Here is a 13,335-nt window from a genome sequence, read left to right as displayed (position 1 = left end):
GTATTGTCACAGGAAATAAGTATGTATGCAAAATTTCAGCTTTTTGAACGATAATTCAAATTTCATGCAGACAGCGAACAAAGCAAGTTCAATAAAATTGTTTAAAAAGTAGTGACTATTACAAAAAAAAATTAAATTACTGTTTAATTCACAAAGGATTTAAGAAGAAAATTTTGATTCTTTAATTGTTACTTCCAGTCATAATAATAATAGAAATTACCAGTATATTTGATAATGCAGCTCTTCTGACTCAAATTTATTAGCTTCTGTTTGAAACAATATAAAACTCTAAGTTACTACAAGTAGATAATTAAGAAGTCGAGTTGCTAAATTTTTATTTGGTAAAGCCAAAAAGCTTACAAGTAGTAGTTAAATTAATTTTCTTAGTCAATAGTCATTTTTATTACAAGAAAGGAAAGTATATTTTTCTCCCACAGGTGGAAGGGACTGCCTGAGACTTGTCGAGTCGAGTCATCTTGTTCTCCACTCAGGGAGGAAAATACACTTTCCTCCAGTACTGGAGATACTGTAATACATACCTATAATTTTCCCTACGATCCATCAAGAAAACTTTAAAACTAACAATTTCTCTTGATATCCCAGTTCCGTCATTAAATGTATCAACATGTTTTTCTGTTTCTATGGGGGAGGTAAAATTTTTACCTCCCTGAGAGGTTACATATATTTTTATTGTAATTTTGACACATGAGGAAGAAAAATTTTCACCTTCCTAGGACGTAATTGACCATTTTCCTTTTTGAAAATAAGGTGGAAAAACTTACTTTCTGTTAAAGTCATAAATAGGAAAAATGTTTTATTCGACAATTGCTTTTTAATACACAAGGGGTCGGTGGCTGACCTCGACTATATTGTGGAATGCATGTGAGGCATTGATGAAGCACCAAGCCTTGTTGTTATTTTTCCGCACTGTTTCGCCTTCATTATTTATTCCAATCAACTTCCATTTTAAGTTTGTAAATATTTTTGTTGTCAATTCGGAAAGTTATAAAACTCTTTTGGTAAACATGTAGCCATCAGGAATTTAGATACAATTTTTGCTTACATAAATAAGTATATACAGGCTGGATTATGAAAAACGCCCCAAGCCATAACTGCATTATTTTCACAAATATGACAATAGTTACGTAGAACAAAGTTTCACACTTTATTGTCACCTATTGTTTGAAATAGATGCTCAATCAATTACTACGTTTCCATGACGAATTGAATTCGAAGTGAAAACGGTATTGAGATTCAATACTGCCATGGAAAAACTTTAAAATTGGTATTGAAATCGATTTGAATCTCAAGATCGATACGGCAAATTCTGGAATCGTATCGGGATTGAAAGTACAATTTTTGCATGGAAACAGTATCTCAGTTTCGTACTGAATAGAACCGTACTTTGCCGGGCTTGTGTCAAAAAGATGACGTTGAAAAGCTGTCGTTGTTGTGTGAAGTCATTTCGGTTTTTTTTTCCAAAAAAAGATTCCATACTACTTCATGGAAACACACGCGGACTCAATTCCAATACCGTTTTCAACGTAGAAATGAAGAAACGTAGTAAATGCTGCTTCCTGTTTCACCAGAACTGACATCAATTTTAAATTTTTTGATAAAACACTGTATATTTTATAATTTTTGGTTTCTTTGTTAAATTATTGTCTTTCAATAAACTTATATTAAGTATCTTTTATTTATCACTAACTATTATTATTAGACAATTTGAAAATGAAATAAAATAAAGCAAGCTGTGGAAAAAATAGAACATTTTTATTCATTTTATAAAACAAGCACACGACTGATAACGAAAAACTGTTCAATTTGTAACATATAAGTATCTTGCAAAATTTAAGAAATTGTTCATTGTTAGGCAATTTTAATAACGCAGTTGTGTATAATGCTGCATATCTTGAAAAAATATGTAAAATACTGTTTCCAGGCAGTTATTAATTTTTTATACATTTTGTAGATAATGTCTAAATCGTAAGCCTATTAATACCTTTATTTTTTTAATAGATAGTTTTATATTTTGATAATATAATTGTAGTTTTTTTTTGTATATGCTCCCAAAAATTGTCATTTTACGAACTAATTCAAATCCCTAAAATGAGTTTTTTTTTTTTTAAACAGAATAATAAAATATTTAAAATACATCTTTTTTTCTTCTTCCTGGATTTTTTTGGTATGGAAACGATGAACAAAAACACGATTAGCCCGTCACACCCAAGGATGGTAAACTGATAGAGAAATAATTTGTTTTGATGAGTTCTATCACCGTTTAAATTTTCTTAACGCATTTCAATAACATACTGTATATATATATATATATATATCCCATTTACAATAGTCCTCAATACGTGTACGCTTTTTTTTGAATAGAAGTGTACCTATCGTATATTTTTAAATTTTTATAATTTTATCTATTTTTTCATCTATTTTACAGTTCACAAAACTCTAATTGATTATTATTTACACATTTGGAGTGAAATAGTTTTTCCATGGCCAAAATTTGTATTTCATTTTTTAAGTAGGTATAATTATAAAAAAATATTCGGTTACAAATATATATATTTCAGATCAGAAAAAAATAAGCTTTTCAAAATTGCCATAGCAAAATACAAGTTTATCTTATTACGGCTAAATCAATAACTGAAAAAAATTGTTAACTACATTATGAAATTATTCCTCGTAACAAAGTGCCTGTATAACGTCTTTATTTCAAATCCGTATCTTCTATAATAACGAAGAAACGAATTTTTTTAGATTTCGCCAAAATGTCAACTTTTCTCTGGAAGTCGAACACAAAAGACGATAGCGGGATGCGGTTTTAACCAATATTATTTTCGCAAAAAATTAGCCCCAGAATGTATCACTTGTTTTTTGCTAAACATCTTAGTTTCGGATATTCCCTATTCGCACATCCAAAATGGAGCACCCTGTATGTACATATTGCATAATATTATACTACAGCATAGTACTTACCTGTTGTTACGTGGATGTTTTATTTATTTTATTCACTACCAATTATAAAAATAAGTTCTAATGATATAAAAAATATTATTAAAAGATGAAAAAAGTGGGAATTTTCAAAAGTTTATATTTTTATATAATACATAATATTAATTATACAATTTTTTATTTTTTTGCTGAATCAAGTTCTGAATAATCGTAATCATCATCAATTTCGTACTGCTTACGGTAAATACCATCAGGGTCATACTTGGCGACTAATTGATTCCATTCGTTTCTATAATTTAATAGCACAAAAGTTAAAATCTTTCCTGCCTGTTTTTTTTGGACTTCGCTGCATTTCGAACAGTTCGTAACTAGAGCGTCAGGGAGGATCTCTAAAAAAATGAAAGACAACGCGTAATCTACTACAATAACTGTTTCAGTTAATAATTGGTTTTAAAAGTGATTTAGCTAAAAGAAGTCAACCTTAATTATAACGAGTATAATTATAGTATTGTATTTTTTTACAAACACTAAAGTAAACTTTTATTTTTTCTGTTAAAAAAATATTAACCACTAGGTATATCGTTGCTGCGCGGGTAAAAGGGATCAAGTCAAAATTTGATGAAAATAAGTTCAAGTCATATTAGTATACGATTTCAAAGTTATTGTCGCTGTGTAAAGAGAGCTAAGTCATTTGAAGAAAAACTGGTTACCCATTCAACTATGCTCTTCGGGTTAAGTCACAGAACAATTTGTTGACAATTTTCATCAAAAACTTGAAACTGTTTTCTCTGATTTTAACAATTTTTCACATAACCCCTATTACCCGTGCAGCAGCGATATAATTTATATAACTTAACCAAAATTAATTATCACGAATTGCAACTCCAAAATTCATTCAAGATTTATCATCTTATACAGGTTATATAATTATAAGTATTTATTCAAACATAAAAATTAATAAAAACATACACTAATTTTATAATTGACAAATCAAAGTTTATTTTTCTTGTTTATGTATTCCTAGGTGTGAAGAATATAATAAAAAAGAACATTTTTATTTATTCGAAGACAACTGAAAAGGTGCTTTTAAAAAAACTACAATTTATAAGCGTACCGTAAATTACATTATTTTGTTTTTATAGAAACTAAACAAATATATGATAATAAAATAAAAATAAACTGATAAAAAATATCAACAAATAAAATGTTTCTTGCTTTGTATTTACTTCAAATACTCACTTTTTAATTCCCGCCCTTCAGGCGAGCACGATCCTTTTTCTAAAAGACAGTTAATATAATTTAAGAGTAATCTTTTGCTATGTAAAATTCGGTCAACATCTACATTATCATAGCGAGTAGTGTATTTGTTATCTCTAGATGACCGTTGAAGAGTTTTCCCATTTACATTTTTACCACTGAAAATAATGAAACAAACGCTAAGAAAGACAACCACTGGAATATTCATTTCGATGTCTCTTTATGAACGTACATCAAAAGACTAACTGGAATAAACCTAAATTTACGTTTAACCATTTGCTTCAAGGTGGACAACAACACTGTGTTCTTGATTACAGGTTTTTTAGAAGAGAATAAATAAAAAGCAATTAAAAGTTTACTAAGAACTCATTTTAATTTGAGAAAATGTAAAAATACTATTAATTAAGATTCAATTGTAGCGATTTCGTGTTTCTGCGAATCAAAGTATCTCTTCTTGTAAGTACCGTCGGGATCATATTTAGCTTCTAAGGCCTTCCAGTAATCAGGTTTGTTATCAATGAGGTATCTCATAATAAAATCCGATCCCTCTTTTTGTTTTTCGCTACATTTGCTACAGTCGGTTTCGATGGCGTCGGGCATATTCTCTATGAATATATTTAAACGAATACAAGGTTTAGGTGGTTTTGGTAATTGTTCTACTTACTTTTTAACTCAAGGCCATCCGGAGAACATCGTCCTTTTTCCAACAAACAGTAAACATAATTTTTTAACAACCTTTCATTTTTGACAACGTTTTCCAAGTCAATATTATCGTATTTTGTTGTATACTTGTGGGTCGTATCTTCAGACCACCCAGAGTGGATAAACAAAAAGAGATACAAAGGAAGTAAATAGTAATACATTTTACAAATAATTTTCAAATTCTCAAGTCACACTGCAAAATACGGCAACGAATATGTCCTTTATATGACAGACTTTAATTGAATTTAATGGACTTAATTTTCGTACATAAATTTTCTGCACGAATTATTAACTAAATTAAACAATGATTCTTATTTCATTGTTTTGGATAATAAATTGAAATAAAGACAATGATGTTTTTATAGTCGGACTTATAAGTAATAATAGATTGAGTAAAAAAATGAACAAACTTGTGTGTGAATTAGTTTTTTACATTATATAATTAAATATGCTACATTTTTTTATTTTAAAATTGCGATTTAACAATTTTTTTATGATTTATTTGATAATCTACGAATTTATGTCCTAAAATTCTTTGTTTATCTAATCAATTAGATAAAATAAACCAAAAATATATATTTGTAATACCTACGTTTTTAGATAAAAACAATTATCTACCGTCGGTGGTTCCTCCTTATTCCTCTTAAAAAATAGATTGTGTGTCGTACGTTTATTGTATTCGCGTATATACCTACTATTGAACATAAATTTAAATGAATTTTAATTCGAGATTGCAATGCAAACGCTTTTGTAAATTAACAGTTTTTTGAGATTCCTACGGCTGGGGTTTTAGTTGACTGATAAGAGTGATAAGTATGGAAGAATTCATTTTTTCTCCAAGCTGATAAGAATGAAACTGATTTTTATATTTCATTTAGATATTTTGTGCGTATAATGTGTATTGTTTTCAGTGTTTGGTCCATACATTCATAATTATGAGCGGTGAAACAACAAACATTTTATTTCATATTATCTACCAAGAACAAGAATGTACTTTAGAGCTATTTAAATATGATACTGTGGGTAAGATTCGCATATCAGTTGTAAGTTTAAGAACGCGCGCCTCAAAGAAAAAATATATTAAAAAACTACCTTTTAAAAATAAGATTTTATTTTGAAAAATATACTAAAAGGTAAAAAATAATTGTTTTCTATTAGAGAGGAACATTTTTGCTTACAGCTTAAGTTTTTAAAATTTATAAAAGCTTTGAGGGCGGTCAGCTAAGCAAAGCACATACCTAATTGTGCAATACTTGTGGTGTTATAGCCGCTCCCAAAGCTTTTATAAATATTTAAAACCTAAGCTGATAGAAAACAATTATGTTTTACTTTTTAATACAGTTTTTTTAACTAAAGGTATATTTTTAAAAGATATTTTTTTATGAGGCTTATAGCCATGATACTGGCAGGCATCAACTTTCTTAATTTGACATTTGATAGTGGTAGTTCAATGGCCGCCGTCGAACCAGCCGAACACGTGTTTGTGATTGTCTAAATTTTTGAACAAATTTGAGTGCGACCAAGGAATATTTTTGTAATTTTTGTACCTGTCACGCCGGTAACCAGGCCGGATGGCACCGGATGTGCCCAGGTTTTGTATACAGTATGTTATTGAAATTCGTTAAGAAAATTTAAACGGTGATAGAACTCATAAAAACAAATTACTTTGCTAATTACCATTTTTTCGAAAAATCTTTCTAAACCCAGATAAAATGTTAATTAGTTTGAACGTAAATTCTAGTACCCGCCAATGTCTCCCTGCGTACATTAAAAGCGAAAGAAGATAAAAACTTAGATAGCCAAGCAAAAACCAATTCTTTATTTTTTTAAGTAGTTGGTAATTGTCCAATTTTGGAATTAATTTTTTTTACTCACTCTTACTAATTACTCGTAACTTACTTACTTACAGCATGTTTACTGTGTTAGCACTGCATGTACGTCTTTAATTTTTCAATTACTACGGAAAAAGTGTGAACCTTTTTAGCATTGCATGCATTGTAAATAGTCTTTCTTATATTTACAATAACCTACATGTATTTTTTATCTGTCAATTGCATAGGATAGCATGTTTGTATTATAAAAGCTTATTTTGTAAATTGTAAGGATTTTACACATTCTAGATAATTGTAATGTGAGCCGTTTTGCATTGTAAACTAGTTGTTTATTGTTTTTACAATTAATTGCATACGCTTTGCTACTGCATTACTGCATGCTACTACATTATAAAAATTCTTATAAACGTTTTTTACAGGAACAAATTTATAATTTTGCTAATATTTTGTTACATGTAATATGTATGTACAAGTATTCGTCAATTAAATTTGAATTTAAAAGAAATTATTTGTTATGATTTTTTTAACTCTGATCTCGCAACCTGACGCTACATTGTTCTTTCGATATTTTCAATCCAATTGATCAACGATCGACGCTCGGAAAAGATTTCACTTTAATAAGTCCACAGTCCTACGCCGAACAGAAAAAAAAATGGGTGAACAACAACAGCAATGTTGACATTAAAATAATGTAAATTGTAATGAAACCTCAATTTATTAAGGATGTTCAATTGATGTTCATTTTGAACATTTTAAAAATCGAATTTAACGTTAAAACTAAGATACTAGATTAAAACCTGCCTTAATCTTCAAAGAATAAAAAATTTGAGGTGCGTTTTTTTTGTTTGGTTGTTCAAAGGAACAATCAAATGCTTTTTATATTGTATTCAGTACTTACAGTTGGAGACAAAATACTTTGTATAATACTCTGTATAATAGCTGTCATTAATTTGAAATTGTCATTCATTAAAGCTAGAATTACATTAAAGTGTCAGAAAAGTGACGACCAAAGTATTTTGTCTCCAAGTGTACTATTGCAGGAAAAGAACAAACATTATTTTAATTTTCATACAATCATACAACGCTATATTAAATAATCGAAGTTTGAATACCTACTTTATATCTCCAGTTAAACGAACCGTCGAATAAATGTTTCTATTTCCACTCAGTTTTTGAGGAAACGACTGATCAAATGAGATAATTAAAGAAAAATGTCCTGTTTTGAGGTTAGATTGCCAATTTACACCTTTTGAAACTTTCTTCGACTTAGAAAAATAGAAATGACTTGAAATGGGGTTTTTACTTTTATTCGCGGTGGCAGAGTCAGTGTTGCTATATTACAACAAATTGTCTTGTCAAATAAAAACAAATTTTGTGATTTCGGTATTATGGAATTCGGTATTTCGAAATTTCGGTATTATGCACCAGATGCACGCATAGACGTGTACAAGAATACTAACTACGGCGACATCTGTGAATTGCTGCTTAAACTATTATTTTAGTTTGACCAGTTATAGTCATGACCAATTATAGTGATGAAAGGTTATAGTGATTTCCGTTTTTAGCTTTGCAACGTTTTGGTATATAGTTTTTTATAAATGAATTATTTTAGTAAAATTCGGTTTTAATTGTGAATTGTTATAATGCTGAACGTTTTTAATAATGAACGGTTATAGTATTGAATTATTTTAGGTGTGACCCATTTTAGTTTGAAACTTTTTAGTCTTGAACGGTTTTAGGTAAGAAAGTTTTTAGATGTACGCGCGTCCCCCCATAAAACTGGTCCATTACGCCCTATCCACCGATTTTCTAAATTTGAACTTGGCGACCGCGAAATTTCTCTAGCAGCATTCGATAAAGCTTCCCCGTACATCAGCACCATGTCTGTTAACTCCGGATTAGTGTACTGCACTTTTTTTGACGATAATTACGGGAAATTCACTTTCCAATAAATTGTAAACACGGCCTCATGTAGGTGAAGGACGTGACTAAATTGTGTCAGTAAGTTTTTGCAAGACCTATCTACCTGGGTTTTTGCCGTATTTACTTTTTTGCGTACCGTGCCATCCATAAACGACTCGATGACACGGAATACGGTGAAAATAAATGTAAGTATAAATTTGAGTTTTCGAAAAAATGGTAAATAGAGAAGTAATTTGTTTTGATGAGTTCTATCACCGTTTTAAGTTTCTTAACGCATTTCAATAACATACTGTATAAACATTTGAGTTCGTCCTATTTTTTGACCTGTCACGCCGGTAACCAGGTCGGATGGCACCGGATATGCTGAGGTCGTTTTTGTGAAGTGATACCTAACCTCTAAAACTTTTCGTGTTAACCAGTTTTTTTTTTTTTTTGATTATTGCGTACGTGGATTTCCACGCCCTGGCCGTATAGTCAAAGTAGCTGAGGCCTTTGTCTTAGAATAGAGAGAGAGAGAGACATTTGATAGTGTCAATGAATAAAAAGTTACGATTAATAATGAGTAAAATACAAAATAAGTTAAATGAAACTTGAATTTTGTGAATGAATTTTTATTCACTAATCGTTATTATTGGCCAAGAACTATCATTCACTAAATTGTCTGTATATGCATATTTAACGATAGTAAGTAGTACTTGAGTTAATTCTAATTTCATAAATGATTAGATTAAATTTCTGAAACTAAATAATTTTGCAGGAGATTTAAAAAATCAAATATTCAAACATTTTGGAATAGCGCCATATAAACAAATAATTGAATGTTGGCATAAAACTCCTGCGAATGATTTTGAACACTCTCATAAGTTGTTGTATGGAAACAGACGTTAATGTTTTAATAGTTTATAATGTTGAACATAACAATATTCCACAACAAGGTAAGTGATAGGATATTTAGCTAAATACAATTTTGAGATTTTTGGTATTTTCTTCAGGAATAACTAAACCATTTAAAATGGCCGAAAATGAACCTGTAGAAGTTTTAGTAGACGAAAGACAAGCAATATTAAGTTTTGTTCAATACTTTTTAACTAGCTTTTCTAACAGAGGCATAACTTTCCATATATGTTGTCTACAGGAAGCCTTTACTCAAGTTTTTCAATCGGTATCACTATTTCAAACTTCTAAACAAACCTATTTTACAATTAATTTCTAGAAACAAGTTTTACTTTTGTATCTGCATAATAAAAACAACAGATTTTCACATTTTTTTTGCGAACAACTGCTTAGTCCTGAAGTTCAAAGGACACTAAGTAATAAATTCTTTTTACTATGCTGGGACATTGAAAAAAATGAGTACAAAAAAACTCTAATTGAAGTTCTACAAATTCGAAATGAGTTGAAAAGTTTTGATCGTTTTATTGAAAAGAAAAAGTCTGCTGCTATTTTAATAATTCCCGGCATAAATTCGTTGCAAGTATTAAGTGTTATGAAAGAAAGTATGTCACCGTTTAATTTTTTGTCGACACTGCAACAAGCCCAAGAAATACTTATTAACAATAATGAAGTTGAAGATAATTTAAATGAGAACCAAGGATTTAAATTTGGGTTAGTATTTGTCGAGTTGGGTTTACACAGCTACATATATCATTACATTACACTTACAGGTCTAAAGAATATCAACAGATGATGCTAGATATGCTTGGAGATAGAGATTACGATAGTTTTGATCATTATGAGTTAAAATTTTTGGAAGAAAAAATTGGTTATGCTTTGTATGGTCCTCCAGAATCAGAAACAGGATATCCACAAGACAAACTTAAAAAAATTGATTTTTTGTTTAACGTAATAATGAAACAAAGCAGTAAGTCTTTTTCATCCAATTCAACAAAATCAATAAAATATTTATTTATTTTCCTAGATTTAATTACGAAATGGAAAGATCGCGTTATCATATCTTTCGTCTACGTATGCATCGAGCCTCTTCCAGAAGAAAAACTAAACCGGGCCAAAAAATTCGATAATTCCGATTTGACTCCCTTTCCTCTTTTTATTCTCAGAAAATGCAAACGTAGTAATAACCCTTGTCGGATCATTATAGACGACACGGGACGTGTTTACAATTCTTGGGATGAGTATCTTGCACAAAATAAACTCCCCAAGTGTGAAATTATTTTCCCAAAAGATGGACGGTATAGAAGCGATGATAGCGGAAACGTGATTTTAGGAAGACAACTATCACCAGAATGTGATATTACAAATTCTATTCTGAAAGGAACAGACATTGCTAGTGCCGTGGGTGGAATAGCTTCTGGAGGAGTGATGATTGCTGCTGCTTCAATTTCTGCAGTAGCGGCCGCTCCTTTAGTCGTGCCGGTTGCAGGAGTAACAGGAGCTATAATAGGGGCCTATTCACTTGGACGAAGTGCTCTTGGTCTTTATGACCGGCATAAACACAGACAGGTAATATATTTTGATAGTGAACTGATTTTAATAATTTGAACAGAGTTTGGATTTTTTCGAGTCGTCTGAAGCCCGAGGAGCTTACATTAATATCGTTGCGGGAGCTTTAGGTTTTGTTGGAGCTGGAGCCAACATGGCTGTATCTCAATTGGCTGCACAAGGCGTTAATATTGGAAGAGTAAGCTTAGAAATTTTTAAAAAGAAGATATCTTATTTTTGTTTTTAAGGGTGCTACTGCTACTGTTAATACTATCAATATTGTTAATCTTGGAGTTGGCGGAGCTGGAATTGCTAATTCTAGTTATGAAGTCATAAGAAGCTGGATATGCGAAAATGAAAAACCATCACTTTTGACTATAGTGCAATTGAGTTCTTCTATTCTTTTCTTTGGACATGCTGTTTACAATTATAGGTCGGTTGGTGCGATTATTGAAGAAGCTCAAACTAACACGTTGAAAGATTTTCGAGATTCTTTAAGAAGTAACAGACACAGAAAAACGTTTAATAAACTCTTAAAAGAAACTCTTCGTCAAAATGAGGGAAACGTTCAAAAAAGTCAAGCTGAAGTAATATCAACGATAAGAAATATTCAAAATAAAGATGAAGTGTTTGCTACTTTAACACGTGCTAACAGGGCAATGAATAGAAATAATGTTAGATTTAGTGCACGTAATGGAGAAATTACGTTGAATGGCGTGCCAGTAGACATGAAAACATTTGCAAACATGGAGAAAAATGAAGTTATCACATTTTTAACGACGCTGCCAAATACACCAAACCCTACAACTGCCGATATCCGTAATATGGGTATAAATATTCGTAACTCATTTCCTGGTATCAGCCCTTCCCAAGTAGCATCATTAGCTATTAGTTTAGCTAAAATTTTTGGTTCATCAGATTTAAGTATCCAGGAAAAAATTTTCAATGCTGTGTCTGAACTGTTCAAATACTTGTTGAGACAAGCTGGTTTAATGGAAGAACTTGATCGCATATTTTCCACCGTGGACAAATACTTTCGCTTATTTAATATGGTAAATAATTATTTCCAGTCACTGATAAACGAAGTCGAAGAAAAATACCAAAGATGGTTAAATACGCGAGATCCGCATTTGGAAGAGCCTTACTTCGTTCGATTATCTCTAGATGCTGCAAAAAGAGCAGCAGAAATGTTTAATTATGTGTCTGAAACTTATTTCACTCGAACTAAGCTTACCACGTTTGGACTAGAAAAATTACTGGAATATTTTTTCACATGGTTTACAAACCAAGTTTATTTATTTGAACAAAAGCAAGAAAGAAGAAATCAAAGGCGAGAACATAGTCATAAACCTAGGCCAAGAAAGCTTTGTCCTGATTGCGGGGGATATTTCTACCAATTGTCGTAGATTCAGCTAGTCCATCAAGAACTACAGTCTCTTTAGAATAAAGTTATTAGTTACAAAAAATATTTATTATAAATTGTGTTATTACTTTTATTTGTAAATCTTAAGCGTGACTACAAATAATTTACTATTTCAATTTTAAAGCCATGCTTTGTATGTAGCCTCAAGTGTTTCGTTTATATACAGGGTATTTCACGAGTGATAATGAGCCTGACCAAATTTGAACTGCAACCAGTAATACATTTGCATATGCTTCATGGATTTTGATTATGAATTTTAAAATTAATAAAACATAGTTATCGCTACTGACACAAAAATTGACAAGACAGGAAACACAATTTTTAAGGTTATTTGTCTATCTACCATTGGAAAACACTTTAATGATTCACACCTTTTTGGAGCTTTTCTATTCAGGAAACATTGTCTTTGCAAAGGCAGAAGCATTTTTCCCAAATTCGCCATAAAGGAGAATCATCTGTTTTCTCATTGATCGAATGCATTTTGACTTTTTGTTAAATTTAATGTCAGTTGTGACAAATAAAATTATTGGAAGCAAAGCTATCGTGGATTCATAATCGGGTTTTCAAACAATGCGATATCAAAATATCTACGTTAACTTTGCAAATGTATTGTAGGTTGTATTTTCAATTCCGTAAAGCTGAACAAAAACACGATTAGCCCGTCACACCAAACTTTTATTTTAATAGAACAACGGGTTTCAACCACAAAGTGGTCATCCTCAGGTGAGAATAAAACTAACTAATTTAACAATGGTAATGCCTTATATACTAATTTTCCGACTTTCACTTTCCCTACCC

The 13,335-nt window shown here is 30.7% G+C and overlaps 3 protein-coding genes across 3 annotated transcripts; 1 reads left to right on the top strand and 2 right to left on the bottom strand.

The window, feature by feature from the left end:
• Positions 1 to 3,084: 3,084 nt before the first annotated feature.
• LOC123011165 (ejaculatory bulb-specific protein 3-like) lies at positions 3,085 to 4,472 on the bottom strand. The gene is made up of 2 exons (XM_044408486.1): positions 4,201 to 4,472; positions 3,085 to 3,350 (listed from the first exon to the last, which is right to left on the bottom strand). Exons 1-2 carry the CDS (start codon positions 4,424 to 4,426, stop codon positions 3,139 to 3,141), a joined length of 438 nt encoding a protein of 145 aa, XP_044264421.1. The 5' UTR covers positions 4,427 to 4,472; the 3' UTR covers positions 3,085 to 3,138.
• Positions 4,473 to 4,570: 98 nt separating this feature from the next.
• On the bottom strand, positions 4,571 to 5,260 carry LOC123011166 (ejaculatory bulb-specific protein 3-like). Its single transcript, XM_044408487.1, has 2 exons — positions 4,883 to 5,260; positions 4,571 to 4,823 (listed from the first exon to the last, which is right to left on the bottom strand). The coding sequence occupies exons 1-2, from the start codon at positions 5,079 to 5,081 to the stop codon at positions 4,621 to 4,623; spliced, it is 402 nt and encodes a 133-aa protein (XP_044264422.1). The 5' UTR covers positions 5,082 to 5,260; the 3' UTR covers positions 4,571 to 4,620.
• Positions 5,261 to 5,568: 308 nt separating this feature from the next.
• On the top strand, positions 5,569 to 13,250 carry LOC123011163. Its single transcript, XM_044408483.1, is given in 9 exon segments — positions 5,569 to 5,943; positions 9,433 to 9,521; positions 9,523 to 9,610; positions 9,668 to 9,837; positions 9,889 to 10,280; positions 10,340 to 10,536; positions 10,594 to 11,135; positions 11,179 to 11,313; positions 11,363 to 13,250. Coding segments are annotated over 9 exon segments (2,859 nt in total). The 5' UTR covers positions 5,569 to 5,855; the 3' UTR covers positions 12,521 to 13,250.
• Positions 13,251 to 13,335: the final 85 nt, after the last annotated feature.

Source organism: Tribolium madens, unplaced genomic scaffold (assembly GCF_015345945.1).
Source record: "Tribolium madens isolate multiple individuals breed KSU strain unplaced genomic scaffold, Tmad_KSU_1.1 Scaffold_91;HRSCAF=231;Tcas5.2_LG7, whole genome shotgun sequence".
In the NCBI taxonomy this organism is placed as follows: Eukaryota; Metazoa; Arthropoda; class Insecta; order Coleoptera; family Tenebrionidae; genus Tribolium; species Tribolium madens.
Note: the sequence above shows the minus strand (reverse complement) of the source record. Positions and strands in the feature narration are given on the sequence as shown.